Here is a 21,829-nt window from a genome sequence, read left to right as displayed (position 1 = left end):
CAAAGTGGCTTTGCCTTTTTGTAAATAACCCCCAATGCCATCAAAGCAGAACTATATCATCACATTACAATACATAGCAAATTGACACTATATAGGTGTCCCCCATCTCACTACTTAAATGAGGGGCGGGAGGGGGGGCACATTTAAAGTCCCCAAAACCATAAACCATTTAATAACAAAGGTGCTGGAGAATATAGACTGACCATAATAAATTGGTGCAATCAAACTGGACAATAGATTTTTAAGGCAAGTCTCCACCTCCAAAACCTGGCTGAATGATTAAAATAAGGCATCATAAATAAGAAAAAACATAAAATAAATCTCATTGGACAGGCCTATAATAAAATTACACTCAATCTAACGTGGAAGGTAACCGGGGCAGCCTGTTGTGTACACTTATCCCCAATGCTGAAAAACACTGTCCTGCCCCCGAGGGTCCCCTGCCCTGGGTTGCTCCTGACATCTGTCTAAGGTCTCATGCACACCGCTCTTTCTAAACAGGCATTTTTTGTGGATTGTGGCGCATTCTGCCTAAGCCCCTGAACACACCCCAATAAAAGCCAATGTGTCCGTGCACAGATAGGCTTTTAGAGGGGTTTAGGAGCAGCAGTGCGTTTATTCATTTCAAATGGCCATAATAAATTTACATTCTGGCCAATTAAATAAATTAAAGCCCCAAACGCGGTTAAACACACCCAAACATGTTTGGAAAACGCAGATTTTCTTCTGTCAGGAGAAACAGTATTTACAATAAACCACGAGGTCTAAATACTGAGAAATTTGAAGGATGGGATTCACACACAAAAGGAAATCATGCCATGATTTCTGTGTCTGACAAATGAGACAATGGGGGATATTTACTAAAGAAAAATCCACTTTGCACTGTAGATCCGAGGGGGGACATGCAAGGAAAACAAACAGCAATTTAGCTTGCACATGATTGGATGATAAAATCAGCAGAGCTTCCCCTCAGATTTAGAGCGACTGTACTTCCAAGTGCACTTGCAGTGCAAAGTGGATTTGCCTTTTGTAAATAACCCAATGTTTCGTTAACCACTCGACCTCCAGAAGGTTTTACCCCGTTCATGACCAGGACTGCGCTACCTTACCTGGTAATTGCGTGTTACCTTTGCAACACTAAACTAGGCCCAAAACAACTAATCGATTAATCGACAAACTAATAGATTATGAAAATAATCGATTACTATTTTCACAATCGAGTAAATCGGCCACTAACATAATGGGGTTAAAAAAAAAAAAATAGCCCTTTATAGTACAAAAAGAGCAAATCACTACTGTAAATATTACTTTCACTGTCCCATAGTAAAAAATGAACCCCTTATGCCGCGTACACACGATCGGAATTCTCGCTGGAAAAAGCTCTGATTGTTTTCCCGACGGAATTCGGTTCAAGCTGTCTTGCCTACACACGGTCACATCACATTCCGATCATTTATAACGCGGAGACGTACAACGTGACTAGAAAAAGGAAGGTCAATAGCCAGTAGCCAATAGCTTCTGACTCGTAGTTGAATCTGAGCATGCGTGATTTTTGGCGTGTCGGAATTGCATACACACGATCTGAATTACCAATAGAAAGTTTTCCCATCGGGAAAAATTGAGAACATGCCATCAATTTTTGGCTGGCGGAAATTCGGACAGCTAAATCCCGATGGCGCATATACATGGTCGCATTTTCCGATGAAAAGCTCTCATCTGTCTTTATCTGGCCGGAAATTGCGATCGTGTGTATGCGGCATTAAAGTTACGATTATTTGCTCTTTTTGTACAAATTTTTGCTTTTTTAACCCCATGTTAGGACTGGGTCACACCTGTTTTTTTGGTGCTTTTTGCAGAAACACACTACAGTTCATTTACATGGTTTCCTATGGGACATGTTCACATCCATGATTTTCAGCTGCTGCATATTTGGAAAAGACCATTTTGTTTTTTTGGTTCAATAGACTTCAATGGAGAAGCTGCAGAAAAGCATGTAATAACACAATTTGTGTTTTTTAATCTGCCCAACAACAAATTGGCGAATAAAATAAGTAAAAATGCAAATCGCAGCAAAACATTTTTTTTGTTAAAGGTTAGTAACCGATTAATCGAAACAATAAAATCGGCCAACTAATCGATTATGAAAATAATTGTTAGTTGCAGCCCTACACTAAACAAATGAAATTCATATTTATTTTTATTTTATTTTTAAAAACAAATTGAGCTTTTTAGTGGTATTTGATCAGCACTGGGATTTTTATATGTTGCTATATAAACAAAAAACAAGGCCAAACATTTTAGAAAGAAAAAAATAAATAAATACAAATTTTATTTTTTCTGTTATAAAAGTGTATTCTGCTACATGTCTTTAGTAAACTACTTTCCATGCGTTTTCGATGCATGAAAAAAAAAAAAATAATTAAAAAAATAATTAAATTAAGATTTGTTTTTCTCCCCCAACATACTGTCACCAGTGCAGCATCATCAAATGACTGGTGTGGCAGTGATCAGGGATACTAACTGGGGACAATATGTTAAAAATAAATATAATGCTTTATTCTTTTTTACATTTTGCTTTTTTACTTTTTTTTTACTAAATATTTTCATCAAAATAACTGTCACCACTGTGACACTGTACTACTTTGTTTTTTGTTTTTTTTTTAAACACGCTTATTGGGGTTACAGTGATGAACATAGCAATATTCTGAACTAGAATGAATGGGTTACATTCATAACAGCTGTGATATACTATTGTGTGCTGTGACTATCCCACTGCTATCCCACGGCACAGGGGGTGCCGTGATTGGCCCAGGTACCATATGATAGCTGTGGGAAAATCACAGCATCATTACAGGAATCCCAGTGGTTATGAATGCAAATTCATCCATAACAGCTTTGTTGATGTAATTGCATATCAATCACACAATCTCCTGGCTGCTCAAAGCGGGCAGGTACTGGAAACCGCATTCCCCTGCATGCATCACGGGAGCGGCACGCCAAGCATCCCACAGGTGGATGACGTACATTCAAGTGATCTAGCATGCCTGTGCCCCCCTGCCCCAGTAAACTTAGGGTGGCCAGGCGGCAATCAGATAGACATATATGCAGATAAAAAAAATAAAAATATAATAGAGTTTTTCTGCAAATATAACAAGGTGAGATTTATTCATAGGCTTTGTACTTGTTTACATAGCCATGTCCAACATTCTCTGCCATCCAGCACCCCACAGAAGACGGGGTTTAAGGCGGCCATGTCACCACAGACAGTATCCATTGTCAAAACGTAAAATCACATCTTTTCCACATTGTATGCCAATTATTTCCAGCCTACATCTATTAATCTGAACCATCTTAAAAAGTCTGTAAACCTCATTAAGATACCTTACATGTACTTTCTTGAATTTTGGCAACACATATTCACTATGCCCTCGTAGAAGGCCCTGCCGTCTCACACATTTCACAGAGTCTGCCTTCTGAAAGGAGGAGTTTCAGGAGGCGGAGTCAGCACAGGATTCGCTGCTTGCAAGGCAGTAAGGTACGATGGGATATGTTGTCCTTAGAAATGCAGGAAATCCAGAAAAGTTGTGGAAAGATGGCCAGCAGACAGGCAGAACATGAAAAGGGGATATTTCTAGTAAGCCCATTTTGGATTGTCAGTATTGACTGTTTGCATCGTTATGACACTGCAGATATCATAAAAAGAAAGTGCATGCTGCTGCGACTAAAGAACTCCTTTAAATAGTATTAGGAGGGGTCTTCAAAAAGTTTCCGTACTTTTATATTTACACTCGAAACGGTGAGGGCGGGAGGAGTAGTAATTGGTCGTGTCCGAGAATGTCATGTGACTAGTCTGTCTGGCAAGCCGGCTGACCTTGCAGTTGAGTATGAGGGTTGTCATTTGTTTTTGAAGTTTTAAATAAATAAAAAAAAATAAAAAAAATAAAAAAAGTTAAAAAAAAAATGGTGCAGAAATTTTTTGGAGAGTCCTCGTAGATGAGACATTCTTACCTTTCATGAAGAATCGGCAGGTCATTCGCGGTCTAGTTTTCCTGTCATTGGGATCCTTCACCTCCCCTTCCTCCAGATCATCATCCTGAGAACATTGGACAGAAGAGATATTACAGGTCAGTACCGGCAAAAACAAAACTGAGGAGAGTCATTAAAAAAAAAAAAAAAAAAAAGGGATTAAAGTGACCTGGAAGAAGATGCAACAACCAGTAAAATAAGCTTTGCAATTACCTTTCTGGTTTGCAGTAAAAATCTTCCATCTCTTGAACGCCGAATACTCCTGGATGTGCTGGACAGTGTGTTCTCCTCTGGGTGCTGTGGGTTCTGCCACACACTCCATTTTGTGTAGGGGTCAGCAGGAGAAACCACAGTGCCCTGCTGGGAACACATTACCCTACATACCCAGAAGTGTCAGACAGTGGTGTAATGGAAATTTGTAGGTTTGTTTTGCATTCTTTCAAGTCATGATTAGAATTAGCCTGCCTATGTAACGCCCCTTGTTACCATAAACGTACAATTTGTAATATTAATGTGATACCTACGTAATCATGTGTATAAAAACCTTCACATGCGTCATAATAAAGGAGAACGGTGATAGCAGGTATGGTTAGTGATCAAAATATTGATCAAAAGAGGAGACTGTAATGGAAATTTGTAGGTTCTGTATATAATTGTATTCCATTTTATATGTATTGCACGATGCCCTCACTGTGCACACGGCACTAACAATGTTTTCAGTACATGTTTTGCATTCTTTCAAGTCATGATTAGAATTAGCCTGCCTATGTAACGCCCCTTGTTACCATAAACGTACAATTTGTAATATTAATGTGATACCTATGTAATCATGTGTATAAAAACCTTCACATGCGTCATAATAAAGCAGAACGGTTATTTGGAAAGATGCTGAGCGTATCTTTTGTGTCTGTTTCCCTACTGCAGTAGTTATTAATTTGGAACCACTAATCAATATGAGGATAGGAGTTGCCTATCATCAAAATATCCATTTCAGTGGTGTCTAGAGGAGATCAGAGTCTCTGACTAAACAGGTATAAACAAAGCTTCCTAATGCAAGAAGGGAATTAATGTGCTTGGAAAAAAAAAAAAATGTGGATTTTTTTTTTTTTTTTTTTTAACACACTTGCCTTATAATGCCTGTTGCTATGTGGTCCCTCGTAGTCTGCCTCCTTCAGCGCCTGGGCTCCTGACATCACTTCCCTCAGAGCAAGAAGGGAGATCACCTCTCCCCCCTCCCTCTGTCAATCATCTAGGACATGCGACAGGTCCCAGATGATTGCGTGGCCAGTCACGGGCGCGGCTTGCGCATGCACAGTGGGTGCCCGGCTGTGAAGCCACAGCCGGGTGACCACAGTTAAAATGCAGACGCCGCCGAGCGGTGCTTCGTTCCCCCACATTGCTGGACCCTGGGACAGGTAGGTATCCGATTGTTAAAAAAAAAGTCAGCAGCTGCAGTATTTGTAGCTGCTGACTGTTCACCTTTTAAAAAAAAAAAAAAAAAAAATGTAACGCCGCTTTAAGTAATGTAAGCAGTGAATTAAATGTGTGCATTTCCATTCTAAAAGTCTAAAACCCCAACTACTCTGACTTCTAAGTGAACATAGTGACATCTAGTGACATGATCAATATTGCCTTTTCAAGATACATTTTCCAGGGGCACCTTGGGTGACATCTAGTGTCGGAATTAGGTAACACAAGAAAGTAATTACTTGGCTCGAATCTGCGCTACACACAAAGAGAAACTGTAACAATGTTTGCAGTAAAACTACAGAAGGGATTGGCAACATTGTAGCACAAGCAACATCCACAACAGATCCAGTGATAAAATCAGCTCATCAGTCACGAAAGTTCCCACAACTTTGCCATGCAGCCCACACAGGGAGAGGCGCTCCTTTGCTACAAAAACTACAGAGCACAGCAGCATAGTGTAATCACTTTCACTGAAAAGTAAACAAAGCATCACTCACAAAAGGAAACCTACATAGGACATTCAGGTGGGGCACCGACTCATCTACTCAGCCACTGGAGGTCACCACTGGGGTCAGGCAGGGTGGTAAATCTGCATGTCGTCATCTCTAAACCTGCCTGACCCCAGTGGTGACCTCAAATGGCTGAGTAGAGGAGTCAGTGCCCCACCTGAATGTCCTATGTAGGTTTCCTTTTGTGAGTGGGATACTATGATCTTACTTTCCAATTAAAGAAGCCAACATACTGTACTGCTGTACTGGGGGGGGGACGGACGTAGAGGGAAGAGGAGAGGGAGATTGTGATGCGACGGGGGACTGAAAAACAGGGGCCCATGATATAAAAAAAAAAAAAAAATAAGCGGGGGGGGGGTGTGGATTGATGTTAAAGGTTGGGGGGCCAGATGGGATGTAAAAAAAAGGACGGATGTACAGATGGGGGGGGGGGGGGGGGGTAGGTTTGGGACAACACTGAGGACACCGATTTTAAAAAAAAAAAAAAGGGGGGGGGGGGAACACTGAAGGCCATGCTTTAACCACTTCGGCCATGGAAGAATTTACCACGCCTTTCTGACCAGAGCACTGCAATTCGGCACTGCGTCACTTTAACTGACAATTGCGCGGTTGTGCGACGTGGCTCCCAAACAAAACTGAAGTCCTTTTTTTCCCCACAAATAGAGCTCTCTTTTGAAGGTATTTGATCGCCCCTGCGGTTTTTATTTTTTTATAAACAAAAAAAGACCGACAATTTTGGGAAATTTTTTTTACATTTTGCTATATCCTAAAAAAAATATATATAAAAAAATTTTTCCTCAGTTTAGGCCGATAAGTATTCTACTTTTTTTTTTTTTCCCCAAAAATAAATGAATAAATATCGCAATAAGTGCGCCCGCAGGCCACCTCTTAAAATGGCAACATACAGGTACATTAGTTTGCCTGTAACAAGCCCTTCTGTAGACGTATATCGGCGTGAGGCGGTTGGCAAGCAGTTAGAAAAAGGAGGGGGAACTGTGAAGTCTCCGGGGACACTTGTGAAAGGGGAAACTTATGTGCCGGGCGGGGTGGGGGGGGGTCTGGTGGTAAAAGGATGGTACAAGAGTGATAAGAAGGAGGAGGAATTGAGGGCACTTATATAAGGTGGGGGGAGTCAAAAGCACAAAATTCAGGCCTTTTACTGAAAGAGCTTTACTAGCCAGAGCTCCGTGAATTTAATTCAAATACCCCTGGCACTGTAGTATAGTTCCATGAGGTTCTGTAGGGTGTGCTGCGATAAAATGCAGCATGTCTCCACTTTAGTCTAGGTTGTGCTGCAGTGTAATTGTTTCCCGTGTGTCCTTGCGGTGACAAACGTTTTACAATGCAGTAAAGCGCCTGTCACCATATATAGTGTGAATAAGCACTTAAATATGTGATATAGCTCATAACCTATGCCCTCATTTTATCTGCATATAAACAAGGACTTTGGGGGTGTTGGGCTGGAAGAGTTTGGATGATCTCACGATACCAGCACTGCCTAGCCCAGAACAAGCAAATGTCAAGATACTCTTTATTGCATTAAAGGTAAGCAATTCTATTTTTACAAAGCTGAATACCCTACTTTACAATGCAAAATGTTAAATAGCTCTACCACTAGAGAAAAGGAGAAAGATAACCATCACAGAAAATATAAAGCCTAACTCCATGTTTAATGTCCCTGATTGGCTGAGACGGAAAGGCGGGCAGCGAATGTCACAATGGGGTTGATTTACTAAAACTGGAAAGTGCAAATTCTGGTGCAGCTCTGCATGGGAGCCAATCAGCTTTCTTACTTCAGCTGGTTCAAATAAGATTTGACAAAGAAAAAAGAAAAAAAAAAAACGGAAAGCTGATTGGTTTCTATACAGAGCTGCATCAGATTGTGTACTCTCCAATTTTAGTAACTCAACCCCCGTGTCTGCCTCACCCAGAGACAGCTTTGTATTCATTCATTGAACACAAAGCCTCCTGTGAATGGCTGAGCAATGCTGCAATTTGTTCCAGGAGTGAAAAGGGAAGTGCATGTCCCACTGCCAGAACACAGCGATGTATACTGCGTGTAGCTGAATATACATATAGTTAAAGTGGAAGTCCTGTCAAAAATTAAAATGTTTCTATTAATTACAGCAGGGGTGGCCAACCAGTGGCCCGGGGGTCACATGTGGCCCACAGAGCCCTCTGATGTGGCCCACGACCTCCTTCTGTGGGATTGCAGATTGGCAAGCCCAGTTCATGGGTGGCAGACCCGCCATCACAGAGCATCTGTGTTGTTAATGAGGCTGGCAAAACAATTAGCTGTGGAGAAGATCTGTATAAGCTGATGGTTCTTGTATAGCGCCATCTCTTGCCACAGGCGAAGTGATACCAAAGGCATATCTGCACAGTGGTTACTGGGCTGCTTTCAAACTGATCCGCAGGTGCAGTGCACCTTCAGGTTACCTGCACTGAGGCATAGACTTCTGTAATTATCTGCGGGTTTGGTGAGCTTTCAGAAAGTGCACCACACCTGTAGGCTATAACAGAAGTCTATGGCAAAGTTTAGCTAACCCACAGGAAAGACACAGGTGCACTGCGCTGCATTAGTCTGAAAGGCACCTTTCACAAAATCGGTACAACTCAATCGGACCCTCCAGTCACCGCTATGAAACGGCAGATGTAAATGGTTTTGGGTCCTTTTACACCCGCCTACCTCCAATCTAATTCGCAAAAAAAATAAAATAAAAAAAAAACACAACACAAAAACAGAAGGGGATCATTCCCCTTCCGTCAGGGCGGATCGGAGGACCCATAGAGTAGAGTGGGCTGTGTCCACTCTGCACGGACCTGTCATCCGCCTGCTCTGCTCATTGTGGTCCGCGACCGGTTACCAAGCCGCTTAAGTGGCCCTCACTCTTCAAAAGGTTGGGCGCCCCTGAATTACAGTATATGTAAAATAGCTTAATCTTTGACATCATTTTCTTTATGGCCGATTGTGTCACTTAGAAAGTCTAATCAAAGCCAATCAGCTTCTTCCTGTTCTTCAGGGACAACCTTAATTCCTTATTTCTGAATTCTGCATGGGGGCCTCTCACTTCCTGAAAACGTTGTCCTTCTCTGATACACAGTCCCACCCCCCTCTAAAAAAAAAAAAAAAAAAAAAAAATAGACAGGCATGCCTAGACCTGCCCAGCCCCACCCCCATCCCTCCTCTCAGATCAGATCTCCTACTGTCTTCACAGCTTCATTTTGGACATTTGGGGGGGGGAATTGCAGGCTTTGGAAATATGTTCTGTTTGTTAGAAACAAAGGCTTCATGTGCACAGGATGTTTTTACAACCTCTCCTGAATGATTTAATTTGACAGATATTAACCCACGTTTAAAACGTCAGTTTTGCCGCGCTTACAAATGCCTATAAACGAAATGTGGCTTATCGCGTTTGGCGTCTGAACCCATTTTTTTGGAAGAAACGTTCTTAAAAATGGCAATAAACGAGACTGTACATCAGGAGTGCCCAACCTTTTGAAGAGCAAGGGCTACTTAAGCGACTTGGTAACCGGTCACGGGCCACAATGAGCGGACACAGCCCACTCTACTCTATTGGTTCGTCGTTCCGATCCGCCCTGACGGAAGAGGATTGATTCCCTTCATTTTTTTTTTTTTGGGCAAATCATTTTGGAGGCAGACAGTTGGAAAAGGACACAAATCTGTTTACAACTCCATTTCATAGAGGTGAATGGAGGGTCCGATTGAGTTGGACCGATTTTGTGAAAGGGGCCTTTCACACTAATGCAGCGCAGTGCACCTGTGTCTTTCCTGCAGGTTAGCTACACTTTGCCAAAGACTTCTATTATATCCTGCAGGTGTGGTGCACTTTCTAAAAGCTCACCAAACCCACAGGTGATAACAGAAGTCTATGGCTCAGTGCAGGTAACCTGCGGGTCAGTTTGAAAGTATCCCAGTAACCACTGCGCAGATATGCCCATATATACACTGCAATTTTAGTAATAAACTGACCTTTAATAAAGGACTCTCATTCAGGTATTGCCTGCTGTTGCTGTCCCAGGCAGAATGCATTTGGTATCACTCCATCTGTGGCAAGAGACGGTGCTATACAGGATGCATCAGCTTATGCAGCTCTGCTCCACAGCTGCATGCTTTGTCGGCTTCATTAACAACACAGATGCTCTGGGATGGCGGGTCTGCAACCCATGATCTGGGCTTGCCAATCTGCCATCCCACAGAAGGAGGTCGTGGGTCACATAAGAGGGCTCCGTGGGCCACTGGTTTGGCACTCCTAGTACATGGTCAATACATGATAACATTGAATGATTTCAATGGCAGTTGAAAAAAAGCGGCCAACTGCCTCTGAACGTACGTTTAGCAGCATCCTGTGTAAATGGGGCCGAAGGCCTCTTTTACACTGGAGCGGTTTTCAGGCGCTACAGCGCTAAAAATAGCGCCTGAAAAAAAATGGCCCCTTTCACTCCAGTGTGAAAGCCCGAGGGGCTTTCACACTGGATCGGTGCGCTAGCAGGACGGTGAAAAAAAGTCCTGCTAGCCGCATCTTTGGAGCGGTGAAAGGAGCGGTGTATTCACCGCTCCTACCCATTGAAATCAATGAGACAGCATGGCACTTTGCGGGCAGTTTTAACCCTTTTTCGGCCGCTAGCGTGGGTTAAAACCACCCCTGCTAGCGGCCGCAGGCCACCGCTAAAAGGACGGTAACGTGCCACTAAAAATAGCACCGCTTTAACGCCGACGTTCGCACCGCCCCAGTGTAAAAGGGGCCTAAGGCCTCATGTACACTGCTGCTGGTAAACAGTCATTTAGGAGCAGTTGGGCATTTTTTTCCCAACTGCTCCTGAACCCTTCTCTATGTTATCTTATCAGTACATGTACACTGGTTCTTTATAGTCATTTCTAGGCAGTTGTGTTTAGAGGCTTTTTTTGGAAGCCAAAAAAATAAAATGCTTGCAGAAGCTTTGTTTAGAGGCATTTGAAACGGCAAATGCGGGTAAACGCCGCTAAACGTGGCAACTCGCATTTAGCAGCGTTTCGTTTACAGGCATTTTTCATTTTTGGCCATGTTAAAAAAAATATTTTTTTTTTCAAACGCTTCTAGACACAAACGCGACTAAACGCCTGTTTTTAGAAGCTGGTTTCTAGCTGTCAAGTTAAATCGTTCAGGAGAGGTTGAACAACATCCCGTGTACATGAAGCCCAATATAGATTACAGTGCAGCACGCTACAGATTTTCTACAGTGTACAACCACATAGTTGTTTCTGCACAGCAATGTGATGGGCACTATGATGGCATGGTGTGGCACACGCCCAGCTGAGGGAACTACATGAAAGTTAGCTACAAAATGAGATTAAGGCTCAGTTTCCACTAGTGCGACTTACAGCCCACTGATGTCAAACGTTCCCATCTATACAACTTTGAAAAGGTGCCTGCACTACTTTGATGTGACTTGATGCGACCTTGATCCAGAGTGTAAAGTTGGATCAAAGCTGCACTCAAAGTCGCACAGCTTTGGAGTCACACCAGTGGAAGTTTAGCCTAAGGCTAGAGTGTAACTCTGGAGTGTGACTTTGATCCAACTTTACACTCCCTGGCTCAAAGTCGCATCAAAGCAAATTAAAAACAAATCACATAGATGGCAACAGGTGCCACTGAAATCAATGGGCTCTGACTTGTCATGCGAATTTGTGTGTCCAAATTCGCATGACAATTCATACTAGTGGAAACAGAGCCTTAGTCTACATTTCCACTATTGTAACCACATAGTTGCACGATTTAGAGTGCGACTGAGTGCAGCTTTGATCCAAATTTACACTCTCTGGATCAAAGTTGCATCAATCCATTGTAGGTACCTTTTCAAAGTCGCATAGATGGGAACAGGTGCCCTCCCCGCATCCAGTTCCTTTCTCCTGTGCACAGCTATACTGTATATGTACACTGCACCTCCCATCCCCCCTGTGTGGATGGGGCCATTTCTTAATTTTCTCATGAATTAGGATATACAATGAAAGAACACTGGGCAGGAACCTGTGATCAGCTCCCCCCATGCTATATACGCCCACTGGCTACACAGGAACATTGTCCCTCCCAGGAAGTGATGTCACTAGCTTTCAATAACCACACCCACTGGCTGATTTTACTCTCAGAAGGAAGTAAAATTGAAGTCAGGTGACGGCACTGGATTCTGCAAAAAAAAAAAAAAAAAAAAAAAAGGTAGAAAAACTGGGATTTTTCCATTTTGAGACATAAGGCTGAACTTGGCTCACATTAATGATTGCAGGGTGAGAATGTAAGTGTTAGGGTGGACTTCCACTTTAATACAGCATGCAGAGCAAGAACAGTAAATATTTTGTTTGGGCCAGCTTGACCCGGACAAGCTAGAGTTATATTAAAATGTCAAGTTATGCTTTAAACTCCAATTTATTACCAGGTTGATATTTCATAAAATAAACTTTAATTGTACTCACATCAATCTCCCCCTCATCAATCTCTCCATCATCCTCCTCTTTCTTCTTTTCCTTTGGAGCATCCCCATCTTTCTGGTCATTTTTTGCCTCCTTGGCCTCCTCAGGAGACTCATCTTTGTCCTTCTCATCTTTCTCATCTTCGTCGTCACCACCAAGTTTCTCCGATTCGTCCTCTTGATTTAGGCCAGCTGGTTCCTCTGGGACCTCCTCATCATAATCCAGTTCATGTTCATCCAGTTCCCGCATGACGGAGGAAGCCTCATCCCTCAAGTCGTCATTGGTGTCTTTGTCTTGGCGGACAGCAGGAGAAGGGGGCTCGTCTCGGGTCAGTTCGCTGCCAGAGCCCAGAGATTTGATCTCACTCAGACGATCTTCATCGTCCAACAGAGGAGACTTGATGGGGCTCCTGTCTGGTTCCTCAGTATTAATGGGAGAGTCTGGATTGTCCTTGATAGAAATGTCTAGTTCTCGGTCGTCCTTCGGGGAAGAGTCAATGGCTTTAGAGATGAGATTGGACAGGTCTCTTTCTTCCGTGTCAGCTTTTGGAGAAAGATTATCCCACGGCATAGGTGAATTTGGGTCTGGGGATCCCCTGTAATCTGGGGAACCTTTACTGTCTAGGAAGTCACCCAAGGGAGTTTTGGGAGAAGGGTTCTCCCACGGCATGGGGGAGCCGAGTTCTGAAGAGGCTTGGTCATCAGCAGAACCTTTATTATCGAATGAATCGCTATAGATGGCCTTTGGGGAAGGGTTCTCCCATGGCATGGGGGAGTTGGACTCCGGAAAAGCCCCATCAGGGGAACGTTTATTGATCAGAAAATCACTACTGTTCTCGTCTCTGTCCAGATCATGGTCAGATAAGAGGTCTCTGTCCTCGTCTTCATCATCTGTAAGGTCAGGCAGGATTTCCTCAGGAGAAAGGGGATCTCGTTCAGGACTGTCAGCTGCAGCCATTGGTCAAACGTACCTGAAAAAAAGGAAAGTATGTGAACATTCAATAGACATAAGTGGCATTGGGGGGGGGGGGGGGTGTGTGTGTGTTACTACCCCAATACACAAAGTTAAAAAAGTCCATAACTTTCATAGCAGAAAGTAGCAACAGCCCCTTACAGTGAAGCAAACTGTCAATCTGGAAAAGGAACACAAGAAGGCACCATCTAAGTGCAGTAATAAATTCAGGCACGTCCGATTTATCTGAGATCTGATTTTTTTGGGGGGGGGGGGGGGAAGACAAGTCATGTTCTCTGACTGGACCGACGTCACTCTCTCCTTGGTCACAATCCCTCAGTCTGAACGTGGTGTGGAGAAGAAACATTACTCCAGTCGGAGAACCCGACATGTGCCCACCATCAGACCTTAAATAAATCAGACATGCCTGCCTCTCTCTTTACAGGCGAGTTACCTTTTTATTTATTTATTTTTTTTAATTAACTTGATTTTAAATACTACACTTAGTTGGCACTCCCTTGTGTTCTTTCTGTTTTAATGGTTTTTATTACAAGATTAATCAACATAAAAACATTCAAATAGTCATCATAAAATAATCACAACAAGGATGCAAAAATCCAATAAAATCAGTGTTCCTGACTCAGTAAACATCACTGAAATATAGCAATCAAGGATATAGTGTAGTTGCAGAGATTTTACTGTCTCCTATTGGCATCCTACCAAAATTTTACAACACGGCATTACAGAGTTGGTAACAGAAAAATTTAAGGAAAGAAAAAAAAATAATAAAAAGGGAGGGGGGGGAAGAATCAGGAAAGAGTAGAGTTGGGTGGGTCCCTTCACTCCGGGTCTACCCTACCAAACCTGTCACGCTCTCAAGGAGCCTGGAGATAAGAGATCCAGGGGTTCCACACCTTTTCAAACCTAGTTTGCCTATCCCGACGGATACTAGTCAGTTTTTCATTGCATATCCCCGTCATAGATCATGATCAATTAGCGGACCTCCAGCTGTTGCAAAACTACAAGTCCCATCATGCCTCTGCCTCTGGGCATCATGCTTATGGCTCTCAGAGTCTTGCTATGCCTCATGGGACTTATAGTTTTGCAACAGCTGGAGGTCCGCTAATTGCATATCCCTGATCTATGAGATCTTTGCGTTTCACCAGGGCAGTAGATTACAGGTGATTTCCATGCACGTGCAATGGTTATTTTAGCCACCAGGAGGATGAAAGATATGAGAGTGCGCACATGTCTGGGGATCTCCTCTGGAAGATCATTGAAGAACTCAGTTTTAGCCCTTCTAGGTATATTTTGTCCGGTCATGGAGTAGATCAGAAACCATCGGACCTTCGGGCAGGACCATCAGACATGGTACATATCTCCCTCCTGTCCGCATCCCCGAAAGCGCAGGGAAGAGGTACCAGGGTATATTTTTGCTAGCTTCGTATGAACAAGGTACCAGCGTGATAACACTTTATAATTTGCCTCCACCAATGAGGTGTTGAATATTCCCTTGTGCACCATGGTTGACCATTTCGTCCTCACCTCCTCAATTATCTCCCCTAGGTCCGCCTCCCATGCCGTTTGGTAGGAAGGTTTGGTGCCCTGAAGGAACATGTTGTATAATTCCGTGATCCCTCCCTGTGCTTCCAGCCCTTTCACACACCTGTGCTCAAAGATGGTCCTTGTAGTGATATCTACCCCCTCTCTCTCTCTGTAGGGTTTGTAGGAAGTGTATTATTTGGTAGAGATGAAATGTCTCTGTGGAGGGCATTTCTAAGGTTTCCTTAAAATAATTGGGTTTTCTTACCCCCTTATGATCTATAAAATGAGCGATTCTGTATAGCCCCTTGTTGACCCACCAGGTGAATTGGGCAATCTGTTGGCCCGGGAGGAAATGAGGATTGTTGAATATTGGAGCCACTGGCGAGTGGGGTACTAATTTTAGGGGGTACCGTTTACATGCCATGTCCCACAAACGCAGGGAGTGGGACAAATTTGGTTTCAGCACCGCCCACCATTCTTTTGCTGAGAGCCACATAAGGAGATCTAGGGGAATGGTGGGGCTGGCCTGTGACTCCAAGTGGACCCAGTCAGGTCCAGATCATTCATTCCTTGTGTTCTTTTCCTAAATTGAATGTGAATGCCGAGCATTACCCAACATTCACTACAAATAATCAGTGTGTCATTGAATCACTTTTTCCCCCATACATTTTCATGACCAAATGGCTTAAATTTTGTTTTTTTACAAAGCATTTTCAGTCTACTACTTTCTAGAGCTGGTGATTGCAGGGGGGGGGGGTTGGAAATGTCATATTACTGTCAGCAGCTTCTGCCGATGTCACAGCAAGGAGTGGCTGTACACAGCATGTCCGGACAGGGGGCGTCTCTCCATTGATGGCAACAAACACTTTAAAGTGGAATTCTAGGATGAACCTAACTGATCTTAAAAATGCTTTCTCCCCCATCCTAACACCTATGCTAACTGACCTGTGAAAGAAAGATGTACACTATATTAACAAAAGTATTGGGTACACACACATGAACTTTAATGGCATCCCAGTCTTAGTCCGTAGGGTTCAATATTGAGTTGGCCCGTCCTTTGCAGCTATAACAACTTCAACTCTTCTGGGAAGGCCGTCCACAAGGTTTAGGAGTGGGTCAGGACTCTGTGCAGGCCAGTCAGGTTTCTACACCCCAAACTCACTCATCCATGTCTTTATGGACCTTGGTTGCTGAAATTGCTCGAGGCATAATTATTAATGTGGAATGTATGTTCCTTGCTAAAGAAAATTTTTTTTTTTTTTACCAAGATGCTATGGGGTAACGTTCCACTTTAAGACTAGTTAGTTTTATCCTAGAATTCCACTTTAAGGGCTCATTCACATGGCCATATTGATTTACAGCGGATCTTGCTGACAGCGGAAACCAACATAAAAAGCTGTCCATACACGGTAAACATTGTAAGGCTTTACACAAGCACTTTGACCATATTGGCTGCTGCTCAGGGCCGTCAGGTAAACATGTACTGCCAATTACATGTCGCCCTTTATGCGGCAGTGGTAGCGCATTTGCAAAATTACCTCGGTTGATCTTGAATGACTGAGGGCCAGAGTCACCCTGTGTGTATGTGCCTCATTCAGGAGGAGATGTAATCATCTGCAGTGAGTAATCAGCGGTGGTGGCGCCACCTGTGGAACATAGTTGATAGTTACTTGTAAGCCCTAAGCAGTGGAGGTCCACATAGGCTGTATGTATGTAAATATTATAACACAACGCCAGTCCTCAAGTACCCCAAAACAGGTCATGTTTTCAGGCTTACCATTATTTTGCACAGGTGATTTGACCAGTTCCACTGCTTTAGTAATTACCACAGCCGTTTCATACTGAAAACATGACCTGTTGGGGGTAATTGAGGACTGGAGGAGTTGATAAACTTTGTTATAACACAATTACATGTGTGCAGCATAAAATACAGCTTTGCTCTTATTTTACACTTCCAGGTGCAGCTATGTGAAGGGGCCTATAGTCTTAGGGTCCTTTCACAGGGGACGGATCTGTGATGATCCGCCCCGTGAACACACACTTGCTCAGTGGGGATCGCTCCATTGATCCCCACTGAGCCGGCGGATGACAGTGCAGGGACCGCCCTGTCAGATCTCTGTTCTCCCCTATGGGGGGGGGGGGGGGGAAATCGGACTCCGCTAGCTCAGCAGGAGATCGCTTCATTGATCCCCCCCCCCCCAGCAGGCGGATTACAGGTCTATTCTCCGCTCACCGTACAGGGACACTGTTCTCTATGGGGAGATCGGATGAAAACGGACAGGCTGTGCTGCACGCCATTCCGTCTGTTTTTAGCGGATCGGAAAGGCAGTCGGATGTCAGCAGACACATCTCCACTGACATCCGCCTGCCCATAGAAGTCAATTGGTGGCCCGATCGTATGCGCCTGAAAAATGGACAGGGGATCCGAGCAGGCTGATTGCATGAAAGGGGGCCTTACTGACTCGAGCGCCAGATTTTAAAAAAAGAAAAGAAAACTAAAAGCAGCTTCCACATCTAAGGCTCCATTCACACCAATGCGTTTTTTCATGCAGTTTGCCTTTTTTCAGAAATACAGGACTTTGCGGTTTTAATCTGCCCAACAAATTTATTTTTGGGGAAAAAAAAAAAAAGCTAATTGCAGCAAAATCGCGGTAAAAAAAAATAAAAAATAAAAAAAAAAACGCAGCAAAAAGCACGGTAGAGATGCACCCCGCCCCCTTCCATCAGTGTCTCCATTAGAGTCCACCACCCCCCTTCCATCAGAGTCTCAGTCCACCACCCCCCTTCCATCAGAGTCTCAGTCCACCACCCGCCCTTCCATCAGCATCTCCATCAGAGTCTACCCCCCCTTACATCAGTGTCTCCATCAGAGTCGCTCCCCTTCCATCGGAGCCCCTCCCCCCTTTATACCAGAGTTCCTATCAGGCACTTACATAAGTAACTGTTGGGGGATGAGGGAGAAGCAGAGGCTGTGCACATCAGCTCCGGGCCCGGTAAAATCTTGTAGCGGGCCCAATACAACCCACATTCTATAGTTTGCAGAACCCGGTACTAAACTGGTGAAACATGAACTGTAATCGTTACAGGTTCCTGCCTTCTGGCACACCCTTCTACCAAACTAAAAAGGTCCCATTCACACTAGAACGTGGAGCTACAACAACACTACATAGGTTACATTCTAAATGGCTCCCCAAAGCACCTTGCCACCTGACATGCATTGCAGCGCAATAGAACACGCCGTGCAGTGAAAGGAATAGGTTGGCTGTACACTGGATATGAAAGTCCAAAAATTCCAAGCTTTACTGAAAATAAAATCCACATCATATAGCAGTGGCAGGAGCTGGAAGAAAAATGCTTTTCATGCACTTCTGACCCTAACACACACTTGCATGAAACGCGTTAACATCTTGCGCCCAGCTCCTGCCACTGTGCTATATGGTGTGGATTTTATTTCAGTAAAGCTTGGAAATGTTGGACTTCCCTATCCCGGTGTGCAGAAATCCTATTTGTTTCCCAGTATTTTCTCACTGCGAGTCAGGCTTGCACTTGGTCTGTGGATGGTTTTATGGGTATCTTGCTACCTTGCTGGGCGCAGTGCAGCTATTTGCTGGACTTTGTGATAACACGCAGTGCACTTCCAGGCATGGCGATTTGGCAATTTTGAATGAGCCGCCTTAAAGCAACACAAGCCACGATGGTGTGACTGGGCCCTGAATCAGGTGAATACATTCCAGGCCCACCAAGACAAAAGGGGTGCAAAGGCCATCAGTTTGTTTTCTTTAACCACTTGCTTACTGGGCACTTAAACCCCCCTCCTGCCCAGACCAATTTTCAGCACCGACGGACTTTGAATGACAATTGAGCTGTCCATACAACACTGTACCCAAAGTAAATTTTTATCTTTTTTTCCCCACAAATAGAGCTTTCTTTTGTGGTATTTAATCACAACTGGGGTTTTTATTTTTTGCTAAACAAAAAAAAGATGGAAAAAAAAAAAAAAAAAAATCATGTTTAATAGTTTGTTATAAAATGTTTCAAACAGGTAATTTTCCTGCTTCATTGATATGCGCTGATGGGGTGGCACTGGTGCGCACTGATAGGCACTGTTGGACACCGTTAAGGCAGCACGGATGGGCACTGCTAGGTGACACTGATGTGCAGCACTGTTCTTCAGGCACTGACAGGCAACACTGTGGGCACTGACAGGCGGCACAGAGGAGCTGGCGGCAGCTCGCAGTGATCAGGACTGATGTCCCTCTCACTGCCGCTCGGCTTTTTTTTTTCTCCTCGCACTGTCAGCGTGAGGAGAAAAAAAAAGCCGATTACCGGCTGTGTTGACATCACACGATCAGCTGTCATGCTGCTCATGCACGGGACAACGTCAAAAGACGTCATCCGGGCAATGCAGGTCCGCGCTGTAGCCGTCATTAGGCTAAAGCACGGATCTTACGTGGTTAAAAAACAGCCAAATCTCAACTAGAGATGCCTGTTCCCTGCCAGCATTCTCCAAGAAAAGGACACTCTCTCTGTGTGGAAGCAGTGGTGTCTCTGTGGAGGTCCTACCTATCCCTTTCTAAGTCACAGCTAGAACTGTCCAATCAGCAGGAACATGAGCTTTGCTGCTTGGACTGCTGTAGGTTTGATTCAACATGGAGGGCTTCAGTCCTCTGCAGAGAGACTCCTGCTTCCGCAAATACAAAGTTCATTAGGATTTAACACCTTCACTGCCATGGCCCTAAATAATTTTAGGCCTGAAAATTATTTAAAACCCCAAAATATAGTTTCTGAAAGCAGAGACTCTGGAGAATAAAATGGTGTTAGTTCCAGAACTTTGTGTCACACAATATTGGTGCAATGGTTTATCAAGCACAAAATTAAGAAAAAATAAAATAAAAAATTACACGTTAATTTTAGACCATGCCAAACAATATATTCCCCTTTTCTTGATAAAATATAAAAACAAATTTAGGTGGTATGGAATACAGAGATACCAAACATATCAAGCCTTAAAATTACAATAACCTTCGGTACCCTAAATTTTCCATAGGTGATGCGCTGAATGCCCCATCAGTTTAGGGTTAACTGAATAATCACTCCAGCATGTGCGGCGATATGTAATGTGTATTTCAATCAATGTTTTCATACACAGTCCCTCCCGACACACCTGTTTATGTGCATGGGAGTTTTATAGCCCCATTCCTACTCGGCAGTTTGGAATCACGGGTGGAATTGGTGCAATCTCTGCAATGCGCGTTCAGGTGGCATTCATTCTAAATAGAGCCCCAAATGCTGTGCGATTTTGCCACGATTGTCACACAACAAAAAACGCACCTAAAAAAAAAAAAAAGTATATATATTTATAATAATAATAATAATAATAATAATAATAATAATAATCTGAAGCTTGTTGCCCCAAAAAGGAGCAGGAGCTTCTTTTGGGTGAAAAGCACACATAGCACAGCTCGTTGAAGTGGGGGGCTGCCTTATGCCTGACATACAAAAAATAAATAAAAAATTGCCCAAGGTCAAAGTCCCCTCGATTTATTTATTTTTTTGGGGACCAATTTTCTTTAATGAGACATCAGGGGTTATTTTAGACCACTGATGGGCAGATTTGACTTCAATAAAGCTAATGAAGCGCAGATCACAAGCCACTAGTTTCTTTCCTGGGCAGACCAGGAGAAAGTGACAGCTGGACCCCAAAAGGACATTTTATACATCGCTTACGGGTCCCTAGTGGGAAGGTGAGATCAGCAAACGGCCGTTCGCTTATATCCCACCCCCACCCCCTCCTCTACCTAGCGGCATCCACCATGCTAGCCCCAGGACCACCAATAAAAACACATGTGCGGGGGAACAAATGTTGCCAGGATGTGTGGACACAATCTGGCATCTGTACAGCTGTCCAAATCCTGCTAATATTTGGTATCTCAGATTTACACACATTGCCGCGGGATACTTCAGTGGCAGCAAAAAGAATTTAACATTTTGGAAGCCAAAGTATTAGGAGATTTAGATGGAAGAACCTGAGTCAGGATTCACTTGCTGTCCGATTCCCCTATTTCACCAAGACAGAAAGTGATGAGCAATCATCACCAAACCAGGAATAGAGGGGAAAATCTTCTAATGGGGAACAAAGATTGTACTGATAACTAAAAGGGAACCTCTTTGTATTGTGTCTCCAGGACAGGAAGTGAGGGGAAAATGCCCAAGGAGACACAGACAAGAATAGAAATCCGACAAGAGTCCTTACTTGGGGTAAAAAAGAGAGATCTACTAAAACCAAAAAGGTAAAAAAAAAAAAAAAAAAAGGGGGGGAGCAGACAGGATGGACTATTTGGCCTTTTTCTGATAATAAATTTTAAATTATCATCCCTAAAAGACCAAATAGTGCATCCTGTCTGCTCAGTTTTTGGGGTGTGTATATATATCCCTTTGAATAGAAGAGTCTTAGGGTTTTGCAGCCCCTCACAAATAGGGCAGAAGAAGCCAGTGATCTGCACTGACAGGTGCTGCAACAGTAGAACGCCATTTATTGCCTGAAGACGCAGGAAGCGGGGCCCCTGTGAAGTGACAGGTCACAAAGTTTATTAGAAATCCCTGCAACAGACTGTTAAGCTGCCCAAAGTAGGTTCAAATCTCAGTCGGTTCAGCGACCAGCCAAGATTGGAACCATGTATGGGCTGATTAATCAACTTGGATACAACCAGCCCATAAAATTTCTCATTTGATTATTACTCCATGTATGGCCGGATTTAGGGCGAGTTCACGGCTTGTGCAGTAATCAGGCGATCCCCAGAAGCTCCACCCGTCCCGCCTCCAACCCAGTAAGTGATTTTACTTTCTCCATAAATCCATCCCT

At 43.6% G+C, this 21,829-nt stretch overlaps 1 protein-coding gene across 4 annotated transcripts in view; it reads right to left on the bottom strand.

Moving 5' to 3' along the window:
• The window catches only part of ZC3H18 (zinc finger CCCH-type containing 18), a 137,073-nt gene that overhangs the window by 107,113 nt on the left and 8,131 nt on the right, over window positions 1–21,829 (bottom strand). For 3 of the 4 annotated variants that reach the window (XM_077453372.1, XM_077453374.1, XM_077453375.1), the window contains exons 2-3: window positions 12,475–13,441; window positions 4,009–4,093 (exon numbers count right to left, since the gene is read on the bottom strand). In XM_077453372.1, the coding sequence (XP_077309498.1) occupies window positions 4,009–4,093; window positions 12,475–13,428 (1,039 nt within the window). In that variant the 5' untranslated portion in view covers window positions 13,429–13,441. Of the gene's footprint in view, window positions 1–4,008; window positions 4,094–12,474; window positions 13,442–16,505; window positions 16,614–21,829 lie in introns of all 4 variants that reach the window. The other variant, XM_077453373.1, reaches the window with a different exon arrangement.

The sequence above is a fragment of the Lithobates pipiens genome, unplaced genomic scaffold, assembly GCF_037356315.1.
Source record: "Lithobates pipiens isolate NorthernLeopardFrog02 unplaced genomic scaffold, aLitPip1_a1.2 Scaffold_10, whole genome shotgun sequence".
Classification (NCBI taxonomy): Eukaryota; Metazoa; Chordata; class Amphibia; order Anura; family Ranidae; genus Lithobates; species Lithobates pipiens.
This window is presented reverse-complemented; position numbering and strand designations above follow the sequence as displayed.